At 41.0% G+C, this 22,875-nt stretch overlaps 1 protein-coding gene across 1 annotated transcript; it reads left to right on the top strand.

Moving 5' to 3' along the window:
• The first annotated feature begins 230 nt into the window (after nt 1–230).
• UPK3A (uroplakin 3A) lies at nt 231–16,779 on the top strand. Its single transcript, XM_089526920.1, has 6 exons — nt 231–288; nt 4,849–5,004; nt 7,072–7,351; nt 10,130–10,212; nt 10,377–10,512; nt 16,683–16,779. Exons 1-6 carry the CDS (start codon nt 231–233, stop codon nt 16,777–16,779), a joined length of 810 nt encoding a protein of 269 aa, XP_089383046.1.
• Nucleotides 16,780–22,875: the final 6,096 nt, after the last annotated feature.

Genomic DNA, 22,875 nt, shown 5'->3' with positions numbered 1-22,875 from the left:
AATTGGAAGCAGGTGATAAGGGAGGGAGCAGAGATAGAGAGAAGAAAGGCAACATGCAAGGAGATTTAAAAAGGGAGCAAAATATCAATAGCTAAGTGATGACTTAGGGAACAAAGCAAATGTTGCAGCAGGTGATGTAGATAGGACTAGCTGGGAGTAGAAGGTGGTAGCTGCAACCCTATCATGTTGAAGTTTGGGATAACCTCAGTGGAAGTTTTCTGTTTTGGCTGATGATGGCAGGTCTTTGGATCATACTGTCTTTTTGCTACTTTTGCCAACTATGCGTGGGTAAGTCGTTGCTCTTGATTTTGTTTGCCCTAGCTGGTAATGCTTTTTGACTACACAGTTGCCTTCTTGAAAACTTTGTCTCTGTATGGGACATCTACCTTTTCCAGAATTTAAAACGGATACTATTTTCTTCCTGAAAGAACCAATTTTACAGTTGGCACTTCTTTGGCGCAGTCTAAACTGTGTGTGTTTTAAGAAGCTAGCCTAACTGAATTCTATGAGACTTTTCACATAAATAAACTTGGAAGTGGTCATTTCTCTACAGCCCAGAGAACTAACTTAGGCGGTTGGCTTAGATTGTAAACCACTTAAATATGAAGTCGAAGGCTTTCATGGCCAGCATCCATAGTTTTTTGTGGGTTTTTCAGGCTATGTGGCCATGTTCTCGAAGAGCTTATTTTTGACGTTTCACCAGCATCTGTGGCTGGCATCTTCAGAGAATGCTGACATGGAAGAGTGGGGTCTGTGTGACCTTGTGTAGGGAGGAGTGATTTCCATGTTATCTGTGTATTGTTCTGTTGTTGAATGGCAAGGCCTCAGGGTGGGAGGATATGCAAAGAGGATTAGTGTCTGTTTAATTAGTGATCATTGTCTGCTGGGAAAATCCCTGACCCTGGGCGGTTTATTTCATTTGCATTTTGCAAATCTCTTCCATTTTGTTAATCTCTTCCATGCCAGCATTCTCTGAAGATGCCAGCAAATCTCTTCCATGCCAGCATTCTCTGAAGATGCCAGCCACAGCTGCTGGCGAAACGTGGTCATATAGCCCAAAAAACCTACAAAAAAACCTATGCTTAGAGACTGCTGACTTCACTGATAAGCAGTATAGAAATGTAAATGTTATTGCTATTGCTTGGCTTCCCCCTCCTGCAGAAGCATTTGCTATATGCTCCAAGATTATCAAGTACTTATTGATGGGATATAAGAGGGTGACTTGGTTAGTGTTAACCTAGTCAGTACCTCGTTCCAATGCTCTAACTAACATTCTGTTCTCTTCTAGCAGCATGCTCTCCTTTTTCACTGCATTTATTTTCTGTTGGGCCATAATATGTTTCACTTAGTAGGACATACTTCAAGTACGTGCGCTTACACATTTTCATCTTACTAGTCTTTTGGGCCCATCCAGACAAACTGGAAAAACCAGAAAGTCCCAGGTTTTGTTCCCATTCTTTCTGTTTGTTTGCTTAGATCTACATGACATTTTCCACAACCCAAATTATTTCCAAGGAGCTCCCAGGATTACTTTCCCACTCCCCAGTATTTCCTGAAATGTACCTCTCCATGGCTATACCAAACTAACTAATACGGCTGCTGCCAAGAAACAGCAATTTTTGTTATGACTCAGATTCAACTCAAGTGAGAGAAAGAAGAATGCTAATAATAGAAGAATGTGATCATAAGGTTGAGAGCCACTGTTGCACTCTGGAGACTAACCTTTGATTCCCAGCTCAGCCATGAAACCTACAGGGTGACCTTGGGCATGTCACACTCTTTCAGCCTCAGAGGAAGGCAATGGCAAACATCTTCTGAACAATCTTGCCAAGAAGACCCTATGATAGGTTCACCTTAGGATCACCATAAGTTGGAAGTGACTTGAAACACCCAACAGCAAACAACAAGCTTAACTACTGTAAAGCACTTTAATAATTTGACTAAACTCTTGAATAACAATTAAAAAGGGCTCAGTGGAAATTGGTGAAAGTCAATTTCTGAAACATTGCCTTAGTCTAGATGTGATGTGTGATCAGTGGGAGGAAGAGGAGAAAGAACACAGAAAAGGGAAACAGGGTATTTCAAGGAAGAATTTGGGTGCAAAACCATTAATATGCAGGTAAAATTAAATCAAAAAGAGCTGGAAAGTCTTGATACTTCCAGGGACTTTTTTTTCCTTTCTGGATAAGCTCATTGTTGCTTTACATAGTGATACTCCTACATGTTTGATAAACTTGGATAAACAAAATCTGTTCGGTACTGTAGCTAGTATTTTTTTTTTTTTTTTGCAAGATAGTAATATTTGCTAGTGATTTCTAACACCATAACAATAATTGTAATAATGCTTGCCTTGAGGCCTTGTGCAATTGTCCACAGGAGCGATAAGTAGCATAAGCTGCTATTGGTTGGTTATGATGCCTTAGCTTAGTACCAGTATTCCCTTCTGTGGTGGCCACAGTTGTGTGTCTATAATAGTTATGTAGAAGAGCTGTAATGGTGAGAGAAATGATCTCCCTAGTTCACAATGGGCAGCCGCTACTGTACTGCTGGATTCCTAGGTTTGTTCAGCATCCCTCTAATTTGGTGAACCCTATCAACCTTCATAGGACTGAGCTACAGCTATATTCTGATTACCAAACCATATTGCACACAGTAGCTCCTAAAACAACAGCGCCATGGGCTATAAACCAATATGAATTTGGATGTTCTAACATTGTGATAGAAGTAAACTTAAGGAGCAACAAAGAATGAGAAAAAGAACTTCACATTGATACGGTGCACATGAATATTCAAAGTGGTTCACATATATTTTGTTATCCTCCAAAACAGATCATTATTACTATTCTAATAATTGCAGGGGCAGAGCTGAGAGACATGACTGGTCCTGGCAGAGAGGATTTATAGCTGGGGGTTTCCTTGTCTCTTGGGGTCTAGTAAAATATACTACAAGTATTATACCTGATCATATCTGGAGATAGAAATGTAGACGGTCAGAGCATTGCTAGGTGATGATTTTGGTAGCAAAATTATCTAATACACTTTAGGACAGCTGGATCATCATAGTACATGTATATGGCAAAAAGTAAGTCACAAGTTTCCAAATGCATGTTTGGATTAAACGGGGGTGAGGTCAGAAAAGGCTGATAATTGCTAGCTAGAGCTAGTGGTTGCAAGTTTTTATTTAAACTTTGATTGGCAATAACTGCTACTGTAGTTCCAATATATGGGAGAACTGTTAACTGCTAAAATTTGATTGTGTAAATGCTGGTTAACGACAAGTGCTGCAGACATATTCTCATCATCTTTGATTTTAAAAAAAACCCTCTGCTTTGGTGCTTCTCTGTAAGGCTATTTTCTTTCTTTAAAGTGTGAATGGATGCATTTCAGAATGCATGGCAGGATACAAACCGCCGCTTTGCGGCGCTTCCCTGCCACCGCCGTTTGCTCCGTGCGGGAGCTGCAGCAGCCAAACCGCGCGGCTCCCGCGCGGAGCAAAAAAGAAGCTCCATTTCGGAGCTTCTTTTTGCGGCGCCTCTATGACGTCGCGAGGCGCCGCTGGCGCATTCGCGACGTCATAGGAGCCGCGACACGTCTGGACGCTATGGGTCCAGTACGTAAAGATGGCGGCGCCCATGTGGAAGGGGCGCCGCCATCTTGTACGTATAGGATACGTACTAGGGTTAGGGGGGTGCGGAAGCACCGCCCCTTCCTAACCCTAGTACGTATCCTATACGTACTATATGGCGGTTTGTATCCCGCCCATATGAACTTTTCCTTTACTACCTATGAACAGGTGTGGCTTCTGTCACAGAAGCTGAGAAAAACTCCACCTACCAAAGTTATCATTTCTAGCTAGCTGTTGAGGATAACAGGAATCTTGTCCTTAGCTGCATCTGGCTAGTCTAATGTGTGTTTTTTAAAAATATTCAAGATACTCCACAATCCTACTTAAAATGTTAAAAGTAGTTTGGGGAGGTTGGTTTTACTTCTCAGCTGTGGGGCAGGAAGAAGATCAGGAATATTGGTAGTTCTTCTCTAAATCAGTTCTTGTATCAAATGTATCAAACTACTTTTTAAGAAACCTTTGAGCTTTTAAGAACCTTTTGGGGGAAGCTGTGGTGACAGAGAATACCTATGCAGGGGATCGGGAGAGAATCATAGGCGCGTTACAGACCGCCAAAAACAGGCGGTCTGCCAGCACCGTCATTTGCGGTGGCGAGGAGCCCCAGCGGCCAAACCACGAGGCTCCTCAGCGCTGCAAAAAAGAAGCCCCAAAATGGTGCTTCTTCTTACGGTGAGCTAATGATGCCACAAGGCACCAATGGTGCACTCGCGATGTCATTAGTGCCGTGCGGATGCTATGTGTCCGCTATGTAAAGATGGCGGCGCCTGTGTAGAACAGGGGCCACCATTTTGTACGTCCCCAGGACGTACTAGGGTTAGGGGCGTGCGTAAATCACGCCCTTTCCTAACCCTAGTACATCCTGGAGACATATTTACACCCGTGCGGAACGGGCCATTGTGAGTTTTGATGTATCTGTTTAAAACTGAGTGAAAATAATGACAAATGGAGATTTTAAAATGTATTTAAAAACTCACCAGAAAGTGTTCTCTGCCATATATAGATAGACACACACACACAGGAATGTTGTCTCCCATAATGTATGAAATAATTCAGCGAAAGCATTTCTATAAGACTAGTTATGTGTGCTGCCCTTCCATCCTGACCTTATATTGTCTCCATAAATTAAGAAAACACATTTCATCTTGCTTGTGTGGATGAGTCTCTCTTGTTTGTTTTAAAATTGTGATCAAATTATCGTAAAGATCTGTTTTTTCCTCCACTAGCCCAAACTGTAAGACCACAAATTGCAAACCCAAAATTTGCCACAAACAATCCCACCCTGTCAACAGTGGCTTTAGAGAAACCTTTCTGTGCATTTGATGACTTGATGTCAAAAGGAGCATCCTATGAAGTCTACCTCTATGTCACAGTTGTTTCTGGTGAGTGGCTGTTCTTTCCATTGCTCATCCTGTCTTTCATGTCTATGAACTAGTTCCATATACCATATATCCATATATTCAGAGGTTCAGAGATAAAGGTGTGATGTGTGTTTACAGATGCACAAGGTGCTACTGAAGATACAATCATAATGACAAATATGCACTCCCAAACTCTCCTTGAATTAAGTCCTAAGCATATGCTGCATTTGCTTATTCAATCCACTGTCTGAACATGTTTGCTACCCTAGAGTCACATTTTATTTTGGAATTCATGTAGCCCTAAACCAGTGGTTCCCAACCTGTGGGTCGGGGCCCCTTTGGGGATCGAACGACCCTTTCACAGGGGTTGCCTAAGACCATCGGAAAACACATATTTGCATGTAGCAATGAAAATAATTGTATGGTTGGGGGTCGCCACAACATGAGGAACTGTATTAAAGGGCCGCGGCATTAGAAAGGTTGGGAACCACTGCCCTAAACTAACAAGGTAACCATTTTATATCAGTGTCCCCAAGCTTCATGCAAAAGCCAAGTACAGATTTTGTTGAACAGATAAATTTGTTATAGTGATGTGAGTTATATTTTTGCAAACAAGAAGATCTGACAGCTTCTCAGAAAACAATCTTTTTACCACATGTGAACATGCCAGGTTTGTGGTCATACCCTTGATACTGTGCCCACAAACACTTCTGTGGAAATGGGGGATTTTAATAACCTGCAATATATAAGAATTACCATGTGGTCACAAAACACCCCAGATTAATTCTTATCCAGACAGATTGAATGTTTTGAGATATTGCTGATAAACAGGCTTGAGGACATGATGATCTTCTTTTGTTTCCATTCATGTCCTCCTATAATGCTTCCTCCTCACCTCCAAGACATCAGAAGAGATTCCCACTGAGACCATACATGTGTCCCAAACTACCCAACCAGCTATCCCAAGGCCACAAGAGACTATTGAACTAGAAATAGCTCCTGAGTTTTACTGGTTCTTATTGTTTCCACATTGACTCATTCTACAGGGAAGGAGGGCTGTTTGTAGTTATTTCTTTGATCTGCAGTAGGGCTTTTTCAAGAGTTGTTTTTAAAAACTGGGATGTGATTTGCTGTGTTCCTATGATTTAAAGGGCAAATTTTCCCCTCTGGATTAAAAAAAATGGTTACAGTGCAAACATGATGTTTTACTGATGCAGTGAAACACTATTGCTTTATAACTCTTTCGTTTATCTGTGAGTCTCCTTGAGTCCCTTTCTGAGAGAAAGGGGGCATATACATTAATTAAATAAAAATAAACTCTTCAAATATTTTAAGAGATAAAATAGGAGAAGAGGAGGGAACATACAGCTTCAATATATCTTGGAATAAAAAAGGTGCCTATGCCAGAAAATAGTCTTAAGAGTACATCTATGCTGTAGAAATGATGCATTTTGACACCACCTGAAGTGCTGTAGCTCCAATCTATGGAATCCTTCCATTCCCTTGTAAAGAAGTCCAAGCACACATTTTACTATTGGAGTTGGTTTGGCTTATGATATTCCCCTCCGGTATATCAGCAGCATCAGAGGTCAACAGTCAGCTCATTTCCCAGTGGAACAAGCCTCTCTGTCAGATGGCTATGGTGGTCAAGGCTAGATTAATGGGGTTGGTACCCCAGCTTGTGTGACCAAGAAGTGGAATCTCAGAAGCAGCAGTCCACTGCTTCACCCTCTCTAGAGCTGGAAAATGGGACCAGAGAGGGTGCTAAGTACTACCAAAGCTTTTTTTGGGGAAAGATCTTCAGTCGTCCCCCTAGATGCATTTCTCTTCAATAGATTCAAAATAAGATTGTGTTTGTGTGGCTCCAGCAGCCGCCTTGGGTCCCTTGCCACCTCAAAGATCTGCTCTAGTTACAGAACTAATAATCCAGCCTTGGTGAAAGCATTTTTTTTTAAATTACCCAAATGGTACAATAGGTAACTGTTTACAAACCTGGTAAATGTCTCTTGTCTAGCAATAAGCAAGTCATACTGGTGAGTGACCCAGGGTAAACACTGTCATGTAAACATGTGTTAATTTCTGTTGCAGCAAGAACTTCAAGACCCTATGTCACAGACAATAGTAGTAAACCTCTAAATGCTACTTTCCAACAAACCAATGGAGGACAAAGTGGGTCTTACAGAGCTGCTGTATTTAATGTTCCCAACTGTGCATCACTTCCCAATTTGTCTGATGCTGCTGATGCAACCAAAGCACCTGCTGTCCTGACCCAGTATTTAATCCGAGTTGGTGATAATACAGCTTGTCTTTATGACCCAAATTACCTAGAGGCCTGCAATCCTCCTCTTTCTGAAGATACAGCCTACAGGTATGAATTTCTTGGAACACTTTCTAAATCCACCTTTAAACATGCAGGTACTGAGGACTTATACATATACCAGCCTAATTTCACATGGATAAGGACCTCTGATATGCATCTAATTTTAGGCAAATTTATTCTCTTGCCACTATTAAATTGGAGGGTGTCCTGTCTTATATGTGTATGTATAAGACAGGACAGTCTCCATTTTAATACTGGTAGGAGAATAAACCTGCCTAAAATTGGATGCATATCAGAGGTCTTTATCCATGTGAAATTAGGCTGGTAGTGTCGAAGGGCAGAGGGACCTTAGTGGTGATAGTGCCACATGTGGAATATATGTTATTTTGGCAAGTGAAGATGGGATCAAGATTTCTACAATTCAGAAAACAGGTTAAAACTTATTTGCCTTATTTACCAAAGCAATGAATAGTTCTTCTTACTGTGACCTTGTAAAAGTATATTTTCTTAAATTGAGATTTGGTATCTCTTGGCTCTCCAAACATTATTTAACTGCAGCTTCCAGCATTCCTCAATATTTAGGGTTGCCAAGGCTGGACCATCCCATCCTCAAGATTTCCAGGCTGAAACCTGAGACCTAAGAACAGCCCATTCTTTTCCCATGAAATACGCTGACTCTTGCTACTTCTGCTCAGAGATCTAGAGTCCCTGTTGAAAAGCATGATTGTAGGAAAGAAAGGAGCTGTGGTGGGAGAGACTGCTTAAGCATCCTCCTTCTTGCCTCCTGCTTCATCCTCTTCTATGCCTGCTTTATCTCCAGTTGTAGAGGAGCAGTCCAGATTCTTCTTCCTGGATATAACTTGACAAAAATAAACAAAGCAATAAAATAAAACAGGAACCCTCTCCTTTCTGTAGCAGGCAGCGTTCTTAATCCAGTCAGCATGATTTGGAGTCATTGTTCAAATACAGGAAAACAAGAGGTTTTCACAAGAAATTCAATAGCTTGTTGAGAGACCATTTTAAAGCTCCAGAATAGTCAGGAAGAAACACAGGCCTCTTGAGCTGAATTAGAAGTAGCATGGGCCAAGCATTCATTTTTAGTCAGAACTAGTTAGCTCAGCTGTTCCTTTGGACTTGCTACAGTCAGAGCTAAGCTGCACTGCAGCTGAAATCTTATAGAAAACTATATACAAGGTCTGATTAACTATTCAAAGCAAGATAGCAACAGGGACAATAATTAAGATTAAAACAGAATAACATGCTGTAGCACAAGAATGAGAATCGTGTGTTCCTCCAGATGTTGTGGAAATACAACACCCAGTAACCCTAGCCAGCATAGCCAATGCAGAAAGGGTCATGAGACCTCAAGTCCTGGCTGTGGGTCTCATGTTCTGGTTTCTCTCCTGTAGGCACCAAGGTGAAGGGCAGAATCTTAGGGTGAGAGCACTGTCTTGAAAATTAAAAAATAAACTATATATTGTCCCTTCTCTCAAGTCGTTATATTTCCTACTTGCACTCATCTTCTTCGTTCTGTAGGCCACTCCTTCTTATCTTCTTTCTCCTTCTCTATCCAGCTATATTTTGTCTCCATCCCTCTATTTCTCTTTCTTATCCTCCTTTGAGCTACCTCTATCATCTTCCAATCCTTCCATTTCATCTCTCTCTCTAGTTCTTTGGCCCATTTTGAAAGAAAACATTGAACCCATGACTAGAATATGTTAGATTCTCAGCTTTGTAAACTTGTAAGCACCATTAAACTCAGCAGGGCTTGTTTCTACACAGACATTCATAGGGCTTAATCAGCCCCTTTTACACTGTATTCCTGCATCCTAAAATAAAATGGTAACTTACTGGCATAGGAGCAGCTGCCACTGCATTTCTTCCTGGGGCTGATTGTCGTGTTCAACAGGAAAGAGGAATCCCTTAAAGTAAACAAGGTTTGGCTACCAGTCCTGAAAGATAGCAAGATAAAGACAAATGCAAATGAGAAATCTCCCAGGGACAGAGGTTTCCCAGCAGACAATGAGCACTAATCAAGCAGACATTAGTCCTCTTGTGCAGACCCTCACACCCTGAGGACTGCCATTAGCAACCAACAATACACATGCAAATCATTCCTGCCTTTCCAGATCACACAATATATATAGCCTTTCCAGGCAAACATTCTCTGAAGATGCCAGCCACAGATGCTGGTGAAACATCAGGAAGAAACTCTGCTAGAACATGGCCACATAGCCCGAAAAACCCACAAAAAACTAATGACACCACATGACTGCCAATTGCGCTACTGCTGTGGGAATGACTTTCCACACCTGCAAATCAGTGCAATTGGCCTTTCATTCATGGCTTTCCCCCATGAATGAAAAGGCACAAGTCAGGGGCGCGTGGCTATGAGAGGTAAGTGGTGTTGTGCTGTCAATAATGTTTCCAGTGCCTTCCCAGGGACTTAAAAGCTGTGTGTGATAAAGCCCATAGATAGGGTTGCCTTGTTGGTTTCTTTTTTTGATGTCTTGATGGTCCACTGTCATTATTATCAGTAGCATTTTTAATTATAATTATCATTTTGGGGGTGAGGGAAGATTCCTAGAGAAGATAAGCAGTGTATGGCACTTTGATGGAAGCTCCCTATTAACAGCAAAGAAAAATACTTTTTTTGGAAAGATTTATTTGCTTGGACCATAACTCCCATGTATTGTTAAAAACAATGCTTGAAAATAATGTATTAAACAGAGCTGGAATAAGTTTGTTTGTTCAGTGCAGAAGTTGGGAAATATTTTCTCATTTGTGAAACTCCTGATCTAGCAATTCTTTCATTCTTTCTTTCAGGTTTAAATATGTCCTGGTTGACCAAACAACGGGTGTTGTACAACATCAAACTCTTTGGTCTCACCCAATCAAAACCAGAAAGTGTAAGTATCTTAGAGTGGCTGCAAAAATTTGTAGCTTTTACAGATCCACATTCTGTGTCCTCCAGTTCAAAAAGGAATCTTCCTGCATTAACGTCTTCCTTCCCCGTGCCACTGAGATAGCTGGAAGGAACATAAGACTCACATTGCTCTACATCTTTCCCCAGTGAAGCAGTCCTCCACCATTGATACCTGGCCAGGTCGGAGAAGTGGCGGAATGATAGTCATCACCACCATCCTGAGTGTGCTGATGTTTGTCCTAGTGATTGGATTTCTTGCTGCTGTGCTTTTGGCTGCTGCAATGTGAGTTTCTTCTGTTGTCTTTGTCTCCATTCAGCATCAACAAACACATCTTATGATTAAAATAGCCAAAGTGGGGTTGCAAACTGTGCAATTGGCCCTTGGGATCCCCTGTGTCCCTTGAACCACCAACATCAACTAAAAAATAGCCAAAGGGGTTTTTGGTGTTGTTTTTTTTTAGAAGGGTTGAAAATACTCTTTAGGGCTTGCTTAGCATGTAAATGCTGTTTTGGGGACATCCATCCTGAAACAGTAAAAAATGAGCCACAGGTGAAACATCATTTCTGATTGCTGCTAACTCTGCCAGTGAGGCCCACTGCTATTTGGGAGGTGCCAAATTATCTCTCTGATCCTTGGCATGTGTTGGCCCCTGACCTAAAAGATGTTTTTACCCATTTCATGGAGTCATGAGACTTGATCTAAGTCTTGATTTGTTCTGAAAGAGAGGTCTTGATAAAATAGAAATAGTATAGTTGACATGGCAAAAATGACTGTTATCTTTTAACTCCTTGAATACAACTTTCTGTGCTGGATAATTAGGTACAGTACTTGATGTGCTAAACAGAAGCTGAATAGTTCACCAGCCCACTCCATCCCCCACACAGGTTGTAGCAGAGAAAGAAATTAAACTTAGTCATTATTATAAGGTATATAAAAATAGTTTTACTTATGAATAGTTGTGCATAATCAACACAGCTCCATCTCCTTGAAGAAAGATAAGAAAATAAATTAGTGCATGGAATCGGGAAAACTGGAGTATCTCACCTAGAGATTACTTTATTGCACATGGAATAGAAGAGAGACAGAAAGAGGGAGAGGTGAGGGCAGGTGAAACCCCAAATAACAAAGGAAGGCTATGTGGTGCAGGGAGAGCGCAGATGTGGACAAACACACAAAATAAACAGCAAGTTGCTGTAGCTACAAATATGTCATGCCTACTCTCAAGACTGACATGCAATCTAGCTTCCAGTGAGTATAGGCAAACAAATCTAGCTAACACTAACATTCTGGAAGTGACTGTAAGAACATAGACATTCTCCTATCACTTATTTGTGCCCTGCCCCTGACCTCCCTCATAGAGTCCTCTTCTGAACAGCTTCCACTAGGGGCTTACAAACAAATAACAGGCTGATTTCCATGCAATGTTTGCCCACTTCACTTGTTCCCCATTTGCTGGGATATCAGACCACTGCAAGGAAAGGGGCCCTTTGGTCCTGCAGTGTTCATGAGTTTCATAATCCCTTACTGTTACTCATGTTGATTAGGGCTTCTGGAAGTAGAAATTCAAAATATCTGCAGGGCCATCATGAGTGCCCTCTCCCTCTAGTTTACTCTGTCTACCTGTAGCACTGAACTCCATGTGATTTTTGTTTTAGCGTGTTGCAATTTGTAAATAGAGGGCTCTGTATAATGTAAGTGTAATAGTAAAGTCTAATAACATCTAAAATCCACCAAACAGGCATAACTTTATTGGATCAACCAAAATGCACAATATATATGTTGCAAGCTTTTGGAGACGCACTGGCATCTTGATCAGGCAAGGTATTAAAAACCATGCAGGAGGGGGAAAATGATTGAATATGTTTAGTCATAGGCCTGCATTTTGTTGTTGTTGTTCTCAGTTCAAAAGGTATGGAGGGATTATTAATACTTTAATTCAGATGGTATGGAGGGGTTATTAAAAAGCCTGCATCAACAAAATCCCTCCATACCATCTGAACTGAGAAGAACAAAATGCAGGCCTATGACTAACACCTTGAATCATTTTTTCTCTTGTATGGTTTTTAACACCTTGCCTGATGAAGAAACCAGTGAGGCTTCAAAAATTTGCAACATGTATATTGTGCATTTTGGTTGGTCTGATAAAGGTATATCTGGTATTTTGGATGTTATGGAACTTTGCAATATGACTAACATGGCTACCCCTGGATAAGTCTAATAGCTTACACAGTTGAGAACACTTTGAAATGTGAGTCTGTGGAACATATCTTCATTTTTTCTTCTAGTAACTCATATATCTAGTCATCCTCTATGCCCCTTTAAGCAGATGTTATGTGTAACATAAGTTTTTGCTGTTAATTGCCCTGGAGTCAGCCCCAACTCATGGTGACCCTATGGATGAGACATCTCCAAAACTCCCATTCTCCATTGCTCTGCTCAGGTCCTGCAGATTCAGGCCCGTGACCTCGCTGTTTGGGTCTACCCATCTGGCATGTGGTCTTCCTCTCTTTCTACTGCTTTCTACCTTCTTTAACATTATAATCTTTTTTAGAGAGCCATGCCTTCTCATGATGTGGCCAAAATATGATAGCTACAGTTTCATCATCTTGCCTTCCATGGGAGAGTTCAGGCTTAATATGTTCAAGGACCCATTTGTTTGTCTTTTTGGCTGTCCAAGGTATCCTTAGCATTTTTCTCAAGCACCACGTCTCAAATGAGTTTATTTTCTTTCTGTTGGCTGTCTTCACTGTCCAGCTCTTTCATCTGTACATGGTGATGGGGAATATAATGGCTTGGACAATTCTAACTTTAGTGCTCACTTTAGTGCTCACTCATCCGGCAGAGCTATTCAGAGTGGTTAGGAATTTAACTCATTTACCCCCCACCCTGAATCCTTTGTTAGAATCTACAACAGCCTGCTGTGACGCTTTTAATAATCACTTCACACACAAAATCTCTCAGATAAGAACCAACTTGGATGCTGGCTTTAAAACTGAGTTGTTAGGAGAGGTATCCAGCGTCTCCACCTATACTGTTATTCTGGATCAATTTGAGTTTGTCAGTACCAAGGATGTGGACAAGTTTCTTGGTTGCATGAAAAAGATGACTTGCTCTCTCGATCCTTGCCCATCTTGGCTGGCCATCCAGGGGAGTGATACCATCAGGTTACTATTGAAGAACATAATCAATGCATCTTTTAGGGAAGGCTACCTCCCACCCTGCCTTAAGGAGGTACTGGTTAAACCACCTCTAAAGAAACCTTCCCTTGACCCCCTGGACAGAAACAACTATAGGCCTGTTTCATTGTTACCATTTTTGGGCAAAGTAATTGAGAGAGCAGTCGCCATTCAACTCCAAGCAGTCTTGGAAGAAATGGATTTTCTAGATCCATTTCAAACTGGATTTAGGACGGGCTACGGAGTTGAGACAGCCCTGGTCGCCTTAGTCAGTGATCTCGGTCTGGGCACCAACAGGGGAAGTGTGATCCTACTGGTGCCCTTGGACCTCTCAGCGGCCTTCGATACCATTGACCACTGTATCCCTTCTGGAATGCATGGGAGAGTTGGGTATTGGAGGCACTGCTTTGCTGTGGTTCCGGTCCTACCTCTCGGGTAGATTCCAGACGGTGTCGCTTGGGGACAGTTATTCGACCAAGAGGAAGCTTAGGTCAGGTGTCCCTCAAGGTGTGATTCTGTCCCCAATGCTGTTCAACATTTACATAAAGCCACTGGGTGAGATCATCTAGAGACATAGGGTGGGGTGTTATCAGCACGCTGATGACACCCAAATATATTTCTCTATGTCTTAGACTGACGCAGTGACTAAGGATGGCATCTCTCCTCTAAATGCCCATCTTAATGCGGTAATGGACTGAATGAGGGAAAACAAATTCAAGTTGAATCCAGGTAAGACAGAAGTACTTGTAATAAGGATCCCCAATCCAGGAATGGAGTTATGCCAGCCAGTTCTGGATGGGGTCACACTTCCTCTGAAGGACTCTGTTCACAGTCCGGGGGTGCCCCTAGACTCGTCCCTTCATCTGACAGCTCAGGTGAATGCGATGGTCAGGAGCACTTGCTATCAGCTTTGGCTGATATGCCAGCTGTGCCCTTTCCTGGAGAAGGGAGACCTTGAAACAGTGGTACATGCGCTGGTAACCTCTCGGTTTGATTTTTGTAATGTGCTTTACATAGGGCTACCCTTGTGTCAAGTTCGGAAACTTCAACTGGGACAGAATATGGCAGCCAGGTTGGTTACTGGCACACCGAGATCTGCCCACATCACACTAGTTTTAAAATCCCTTCACTGGATGCCTATTAGCTTCCGGGCAAGATACAAGGTGTTGGTTTTAACATTTAAAGCCCTACATGGCTTGGGTCCTGACTTCTTGCGGGAGCACCTTCTCCCATATAATCCACCCCGCACTCTTCGTTCCACTGGGAAGAATCTGCTCCAGCCTAAGAGGATTAGACTTACTGCAGTGACCCAGAGATCCTTTTCATCAGCCGCTCCTAGACTCTGGATGAGATCTGTCAGATTACCACTTTGGAAACCTTCAAGAAGGCTATTAAGATGGATCTCTTCTGGCAGGCCTTTCCAGACTAGAATACCCTTGCTGACCTGCCTCTCCTCCCTGCTTCATCCTCCATCTTTTATCTTTTACCCTACCCGGACTCCGGCTGAAAATTTTTATTTCATTTTAATGTATTGTATACTAATGTTTAAACTCTTTTTTCAGTTTAATCTCTTTTTAAGACTGGATTATGTTTTTATGTGAGGGTGGAGGGTGGGGGATTTTGGGGGATTTTGGAATTTTTAATCTATCTCTTTTAATTGTACCGTATTTTACTGCTTTAGTCTGCTTGGATTCCCTGAGATTAAGCGGAATATAAATTATTATTATTATTATTATTATTATTATTATTATTATTTCTTTCATGGCTGCCCTTCCCATTTCTAGTCTTCTTCTAGTTTCTTGATTGCCGTTCTGATCAATGTCTGAGCCAAGGAAATCTTTAATTATTTTAATTTCCCAATTGTCTAGGTTAAGTTTATTTACATTCTCCTTGGTCATTATTTTTGTTTTCTTTATGTTCCACAGTAAACCTGCCTTTGCACTTTCTTCAGACCTTATCAGACTAGATAATATTCCGGGCAGAAATGGGATTTAAAAGTAGAAAAAAACCTGCAAATACGGGATGTTTTTCAGACTACGTCTCTTCCAAAGGGCAATAACACAAAAATAAGGTGAATGGAAAGTCAACAAAAATGGCACCTTTTTACTTTCGGGAACTTCTGAAAATAAAAAGGTGCCGTTTTTGTTGACTTTCCTTTCATTTTATTTTCGCATTGTTACTCATTGGTGCAAACACATCTGAAAAACATCCCACATCTGCATGCAGGTTGAACAGATAAGGTGATAAAATGCCGCCTTGCCTGGTCCCTTTGCCAATTAGGACCATTCCATTTCTCCATTTTCTGTTCCAACTATAGCCTCTTATCCTAAATACAGATTTCTCACCCTCTTGTCTTTAAGAGCATCCCATAGCTTTTCATGATCTATGTAGTCAATGGCTTGGCTATATTCTGTGAAGCACATGCTGATTTTCTTCTGGAATTCCTTGGTTCACTCCATTAACCATCATAAGTTTGCAATGTTCTCCCTAGTGCATTTTCTTTTTCTGAACCTCACTTGCACCTCTGGATTTTCTTCTCAGTATATGACTGGAGTCCGTGCTGCAGAAGTTTGAGCATAATTCTGCTTGCATGGGAAATTAATGCTATGGTCCTATAGTTGCTGCAATCTTGTGTGTCTCCTTTTTTGTGAATTGGGATATATATTGATCATTTCCAGTGTTGGTCACCTTTTTTGGGGGGGATATTTGTTGGCATATTTGAGTTATCAGTAGTGTTGATTCTGTCTGTGTTGACTGTAGCAATTCTATTGGAATATCATCTATTGCTGGTGATTTATTTTCCTCAACATTTCTTATTGCGGCTTCCACCTTGATCTCTAGGATTTGGGGTTCATCTTGGCATGGTTCTTCATTCCATGTGTCATTCATTTTCTCTCTTTTATATAGCTCTTCTGTGTACTGCTTCCATTATCTTTTTATTTGTTCTTCATCTTGGAGTATATTCCTCTTCTGATCAGAAAGCATCTACGCTCTTGGTTTTGAACCAAGACGGGTATATTTGTCAAAGGTGGCTTTACAAATATGTGTCCTGTTCATATGCTCTAGATGAGTTTTGCTTGAATATTGGGAAGAGGGCTGCTTTACACATGTGTGCTTGACATTTTATATCTACCAGTCCTCCCCTTCCTGCAAGCAATGTTTTTCAGTGAAGTTGGTGGATAGTTTCAGCTGCGAGCAAAATGATCAATGGTGTGCATGCATAGCATAAGCCATTCATGTAGCCTTTCTTTCTGTTTGCTTCCTCCCCACCTCCAGGACATCAGAAGAGATTCCCACTGAGACCAGATATGTGTCCCAAACTACCCAACAAGCTATCTCAAGACCACAAGAGACTATTGAACTAGAAACCTAACTGCATCTTCTGCCCGTCAAAAATGTTCCTCATGTCTGAAAGGCAGCATCCAAACTAAAAAAGGCTGGTGCATGAGTAGCAGGTAGTGGAAGAAAACACATCACTGAGCCTTTGCATTGCCTAGCTCTCTGTCACTCTACTTTCTTGTGACACATTTCAGATAATAAAAGCCACTTTGTCTTACATTTGCCTATGGTTCAAATTTAAGACAAAACCATAGTTGCCCACTGTGCATTTCCCCGAAACTGTGATTTCAGAGAAAGTGTTGTGTTTAAAGAGAAGGAGCCAAACTCATTCTTATTAATGAGTTTCACAGTGTCATAACAGTGTACTGTGATCTATTTAAAATAAAATGTATATGTTTTTCGACCCTTCCCTGTGGATAAGGAGGAAATGAAGTGTGTGATCTCACCTTTTGTAAAGGGAATGCATGATTTTCTCTTATGTCAGGACTGTGCCCATATACTGTACTGAATAATTTTCCTGAACTTGTTGACTGTTTCTCAACTTTGGCTTTCTGAAGAATGTACCAGAATAAGATGGTAAAACACTAAGCTAATCTATTTAGTTTGTTAGAATGTAACTTGGGATGCATCTACACTGTAGAAATAATGCAGTTTCATGCCACTTAAATTGCCATGGCTCCATCCTACAGAATCCTGGGATTTGTAGTTTTGTGAGACACCAGCGTTCTTTGGCAAACATGCTAAACACCTTTTAAACCTACAAATCCCAGGATTCCATAGGATGGAGCTACAACACTTAGTGGTATTATTTCTACAGTGTGGATGCACCCTTAGTTCTGTAAGGTATAGTGCACTTTCAGGTATTATATTAAAAAAACCTGTAACTTCTAGAAAATATATTGTGCGTAACTTCTAGAAAATAAATCAGCAGTCCAATGTAGTCTAGTGTGCTAAGCTGCTTGGCTCCAATTGGTCTTAAAGAAAGCAAAAAAATGCTCTCTCATGGAAAGAGTATATTCTTCTTATGTCAGCAGTACTGGCAGTCTGCAGACTACAATTCTCAAGTACTTGCTCCAGAATGAAATAATATCAGAACTTGAATCATGACAGATATTTGGCCCTTTCAGAGTACACAGTTATAGTGCTATGATTCAGCTTTAACTGCCTTAGTCACATCCTACACAATGTTGAGATATGCAGTTAGGAGAGGGATATTTAGAATTCCCAGCCAAAGAGCCCTAGCATTTCAGCAGCCTACAAATCCCAGGATTCCATAGAGGACGGGAATTGTTCAGGGAAAGAGGCCAAAATGTGCTGGTCTCATAGTAAAGCTAATGGAATCACCCTGTATTTTCCTTCTTTCCTTTTGCTATAGCCTGGGCCCCTTTCAGGCTATAGAATGATTCTACTTTATCTGCTATGGAATCCTGGGACTTGCAGTTTATTGAGATTTATGTATAGTTCTCAGCCAGGGAGCTTCTCTATTCTTTAATGCCTCAGGAAACTACAAATCCCAGGATTCCATAGAAAGTTGCCCATGACAGTTTAAGTGAGACATCATAAGTGACATAGTCTAATTTTTTTACTATGAAAGGGCTTCTTTTCAACATCTGCAGCAAACTATGGTTGTATGGTGCCCTATACATACAACAGTATGTATATGGTTGTATGTATGTATGCTGAATACAAGCTGAAACAGAAGCCAGCAACAGGAAGCAAAGACCTGGGCTAGAAAGGATGATCTGGATGTGCTGGCTTTCTGTTTCCAGTGGCTGTTATGTAAGTTTATAATCAGAAGGTATCTAAGAGCAGGCTACAATCTGTACTATTCCTTCTGTTGATGGGTGAGAAGCCTGTATCCCACATATCTGCATGTACAGCCCGTGAGAAACCACCATTGGTTCTTGTGATTGCTCAGGGCTTGTGTATGTGGCATACTAACCAACGTGTGCTTGTCTCATTGCCAACACAGTTCTCATGCATTCATGAAGTCTCTGTGAGAAATAGTCTCTTGAAGTCATGCATTTCCATGAACCAGAATCCTGACATTTTCCTTTAATTTGTAAGGGGAAGGCGCATAATGGTGGCTTGCTCTATTCCTACCATGCATTTTATACCAATGCTGAAATATTCAGAGACTGAAAATGAACTAAACTACCATAAAATCAATATTTCAAGAGGCAAATGCTTCCAACCAATATACTATTCCAGATTAAACATTTTGTTTAGTTTATTTACAGCATTTTATACAGTTCATTAACCAATTGTCTGGGTTGATAACAAGGAAAGAAAGTATATACTTTAAAACAAAACCCTAACACATAGATAAAAAGCAAGTTAAATTGAGTTAGGTATTCAGCAATACCTAACACCTGAAAACCATCAAAGCACAACTGTGTTCTCCCAATTTTCTCTATTGTTTTGCATGAACACCATAGCATACCCATGAGTTAGTGTGGTGTAATGGCCTGAGTGTTGGACTGTGGCTCTGGAGACCATGGTTTGAATCCTCACTGAGCCATGAAAAAACACTGGGGGACCTTGGGCAGTCACACACTCTCAGCCTCAGAGGAAAGCAATGGCAACCCTCCTCTGAAGAAAGCTTGCCAACCCCCCTCCCCCCCAAATGGGATAGATCTGCCTAAAAGTCAGAAACATGAAGGCACACAACAGCAACATTTTAAAAAGGCTCCCAAAGGTGAAATTAGGACATCTTCAGATGTTTTGGACTACAGTTTTTAGATACTTCAGCCAAAGACTCTCCACCCATTTTAAGGGTCTGAGAAGTGTTTTTAAAACAATTGAGGTAACCTGGTCCCAAGCCATTTGAGTCTTGAGATGTTAATATCAACTCTTGACTTGGGCCTAGAAACAGACATGACATTTTGACTAACAGATGTTTCTGGAACGTTTTAAATGCAGCCCTACATAAAATGCATTATGACAAAGTGGATAATGGAAGGTAGGATGTCTCTGTCCAGATAGAACAAGAATGGGGAACGGGGTGGCTTTGGAGCTGCATGCTTGGGTTCCCAAGGCTGTCTTAGCAGCCCTCAGCCCCTCTAGATTCTCCATGACACCTCCTTTCTAGCCAAAAGAGAGAATTAATCGCCTCTACAGGAAAACCTTCGAGAGGAAACTGATCAGGTAAGTACATTGCCTTTCTGATGCTATTCAATGTGATGAAATACTTCTTTTTTAAAAAAAAAAAAAAAATAGAAGTGGACTTCAAGCCTTTTTGATGGGAGACATTTCTGACGGACTCTATGGCCCCTAGGAATCCCAGGGGTAGAAAATTGGCTCTGGGCCTATTGTAATTGCCCACCCCCGAGACAAAGTCTAAACTGATAAAAAGGCACTAAACACTAGTGAGGCCACTTGTGCTGCACTGGTCTCAAAAACGTCCCTAATCCATAGATTTGAGTCTTTAGAGAAAGTGCAGTCACCTGCAAAACAGGTTGAAAATGACTCTGACAGGTAGTCAATCCACCCACTAACATCTTGATTTAGATTAGTGATTGGTCAGTTGGCTCTCATCTAGTTATGTTACTGTATCTAAACACCGATTCAGAACATCCACTGCTATCTCATCTGAGTTTAAGGAAAAGACAGTGTTCAATATCATCCATACAAAGGTGACACAACACCTCAGCCCACACTTCCAGATTGTTGGAGATGATGCAGCTTAGACTCAAAATGCACGTTTTTGTAAAAGTAAGGCAAAAATAGGCCAGTAAGGCCTGATACAGACAGGCCAAAATAAAGCTGCTTCGAGACACTTTGGAGGTTTGCTGTTTAAATGATACATGTGTTCCAAGAATCCAGAAGCCGCACCAAAGCCACACTCCAGTCCTTAGGATTCTTAGGACGCATACATCATTGAAACACCATACCTCCAAAGTGATCAGAAGCAGCTTTATTTTGGCCTGTCTGTATAGGGCCTAAATTTTCCTGATGCTCCCACAGAAATGCTCAAACTGTGCTGACCCTTCTTCTGGCCTAGACTAATATTCTTAGAATCGCTGATGCCATCCTCCCCCTCATCACTAAATTTCACTAAATTTTATGAGGTGGAGGGGCCTTTTTTTAGCTTTGCTCAAAGGATCAGGGATCAGCATGGTTCCTTGACCCTTTTGGCTAGTTAATTAAATCTGTTTCCTCTATCTTAGTGTAGTTTCCCTAATAAAGATAACATTTCTTAGTGGTTTTTTTTAAAGTAGACCTCATGTGATTTCTTTACAGAGAAACAGGTAATGCTGTGGTCAGGCTGGGACTAATGGAATTCTATTAACTCTGGAGTCCAAGTACTGATGGAAGCTAAGTTACAATTATTCTAAAATTGTCATGAACAGTTGTCACAACATGTTACTGAGGGTTCAACTATCTCTTCTTGCTTGATTACAGTAGGTTGAGAACCTCTCAGAAAAGCTCAGATAGCGAAAATATGGTATGGTTGGCAGAAAATAACTCTCTCTTTACCAGCATCACTGCCACAGAATACTGGTTAACAATAAAATTTGTCTAGATCTGACACAAGGCTTACTCTATTTGCATTTGACATCTTTCCTCTTGCTTCATTGCTCTCAGCTCAGGTGAGTACCAAAAAGCTACCTGGGCTCTGTTCAGATGGAAAAGGCATTGGATACAAGTTGTATCCCAAAGCCTGAGTCATTTCTGCTTTCCATAAAGTGGCCCAAGCATTGACATACCAACAAGACCCCCCTTCAATACACCAAGTCCTTAGAAATCCTTGAAAATCCATTAATATTAGGTGAATCCCACAGTACGATGCAGTCCAAGTTCATCACTTGTACATTTCAAAGGGTGAGTTTAATGTGGTGCTGGAATCATTAGAGCTTGAAAGGTTTATCTGTAACTGGAATGGATTGTTGTCTTATGCTGCATTCTTATAAATACTTTCCCCAGCAAACTCAACAGGATGGTGCAATAAGTGCACAATACATAAAAATGACTAAAGAATTTAAGACATGTTACAACCCTAAACTTTCAACAGATGGTAATACAACTTACATTATCAAGATTCTCTTGTGGTGGAAAATGGGTAAATTCCATATGAATTCCACTTGCTTTCTCATACCAATTCACACACCCTTCCTCATCTCAAACAGATGAGAAAGTTACGAAATGTGGTCAGGGATCATAGCAGGAAACACCCTATACTTAAATATGATGTACAGTACTTAAAGATTATTGGTCATCAAAGCATCCAGCTAAACTTGTTTTTGGTCCTTATCAGTTCAGAAAATGGAATGAAGGGTGGGTCAATGGTGGAGTGACAGAACTGGACAGGATTCACTTGCGGCTGGAAATATTGTGGTAGGATAGTAGAGTAGAAGGTCATCTGACTCCTTTCATACTAGTTATCAGGTCAATATATACAAGTACAAAGTACGGCATCAAAGAAGATCATGTTTAGACCAAGGAGATTACTACATGCAGCTTTTAAACCACGATTACACCTGGGGAAAAAAAATAGCTTTTCCAATACTTCTCATATGACAGTGCCTTCAACCTGTAGCTGCTGTCTCCCCCAAATGTTGTGAGGCTGTCCCTTTTCATTGATGAGGGAAACCCATCAATGAGTTGTCAACAGCACAAATGCCCAGATGTGAACTATCGTTCCTGGAGCAGTTGCGTTATTGGCAGTCAAGTGGTGTCAGTCTTCCTCTTCCCATTTCCCATTGCTATTCCTAAGCAGCCCAATTACCTTCCCACCCCATTTCTTTTCTTTATTTCTTTAACTTTTTTTTAACTGTCTGCTGTAGCACAGCTCCAGAATTGCATGACTTAAAATTGGAAATATCTAAATGAGGCATGAGGCAGGGAGGTGGGGTTAAAAAGGACTCAGGAAGAGAGTGCAATGGCGGCGGCAGCCCCATTCGTGCAATTCTGAAGATGTGTGATACTGGGGCTGTGAATGCAGTATGTTTCATTATTATTATTATTATTATTATTATTATAGTTTATTTCTATAACACTGTAAATGTACACAGTGCTTTACATACAAATAATCAAATCAATAAAAATATAAAACCTGCCAATGGTGTACAATCCACAATCATTCTTCTTTTCCCCCCAGCGTGATTGCTGTGAGAATGAGGCTGATACA

This window comes from Sceloporus occidentalis, unplaced genomic scaffold (assembly GCF_023333645.1).
Source record: "Sceloporus occidentalis isolate IW3139 unplaced genomic scaffold, rSceOcc1.0.p SCAF_5, whole genome shotgun sequence".
NCBI classification, from domain to species: domain Eukaryota; kingdom Metazoa; phylum Chordata; class Lepidosauria; order Squamata; family Phrynosomatidae; genus Sceloporus; species Sceloporus occidentalis.
Note: the sequence above shows the minus strand (reverse complement) of the source record. Positions and strands in the feature narration are given on the sequence as shown.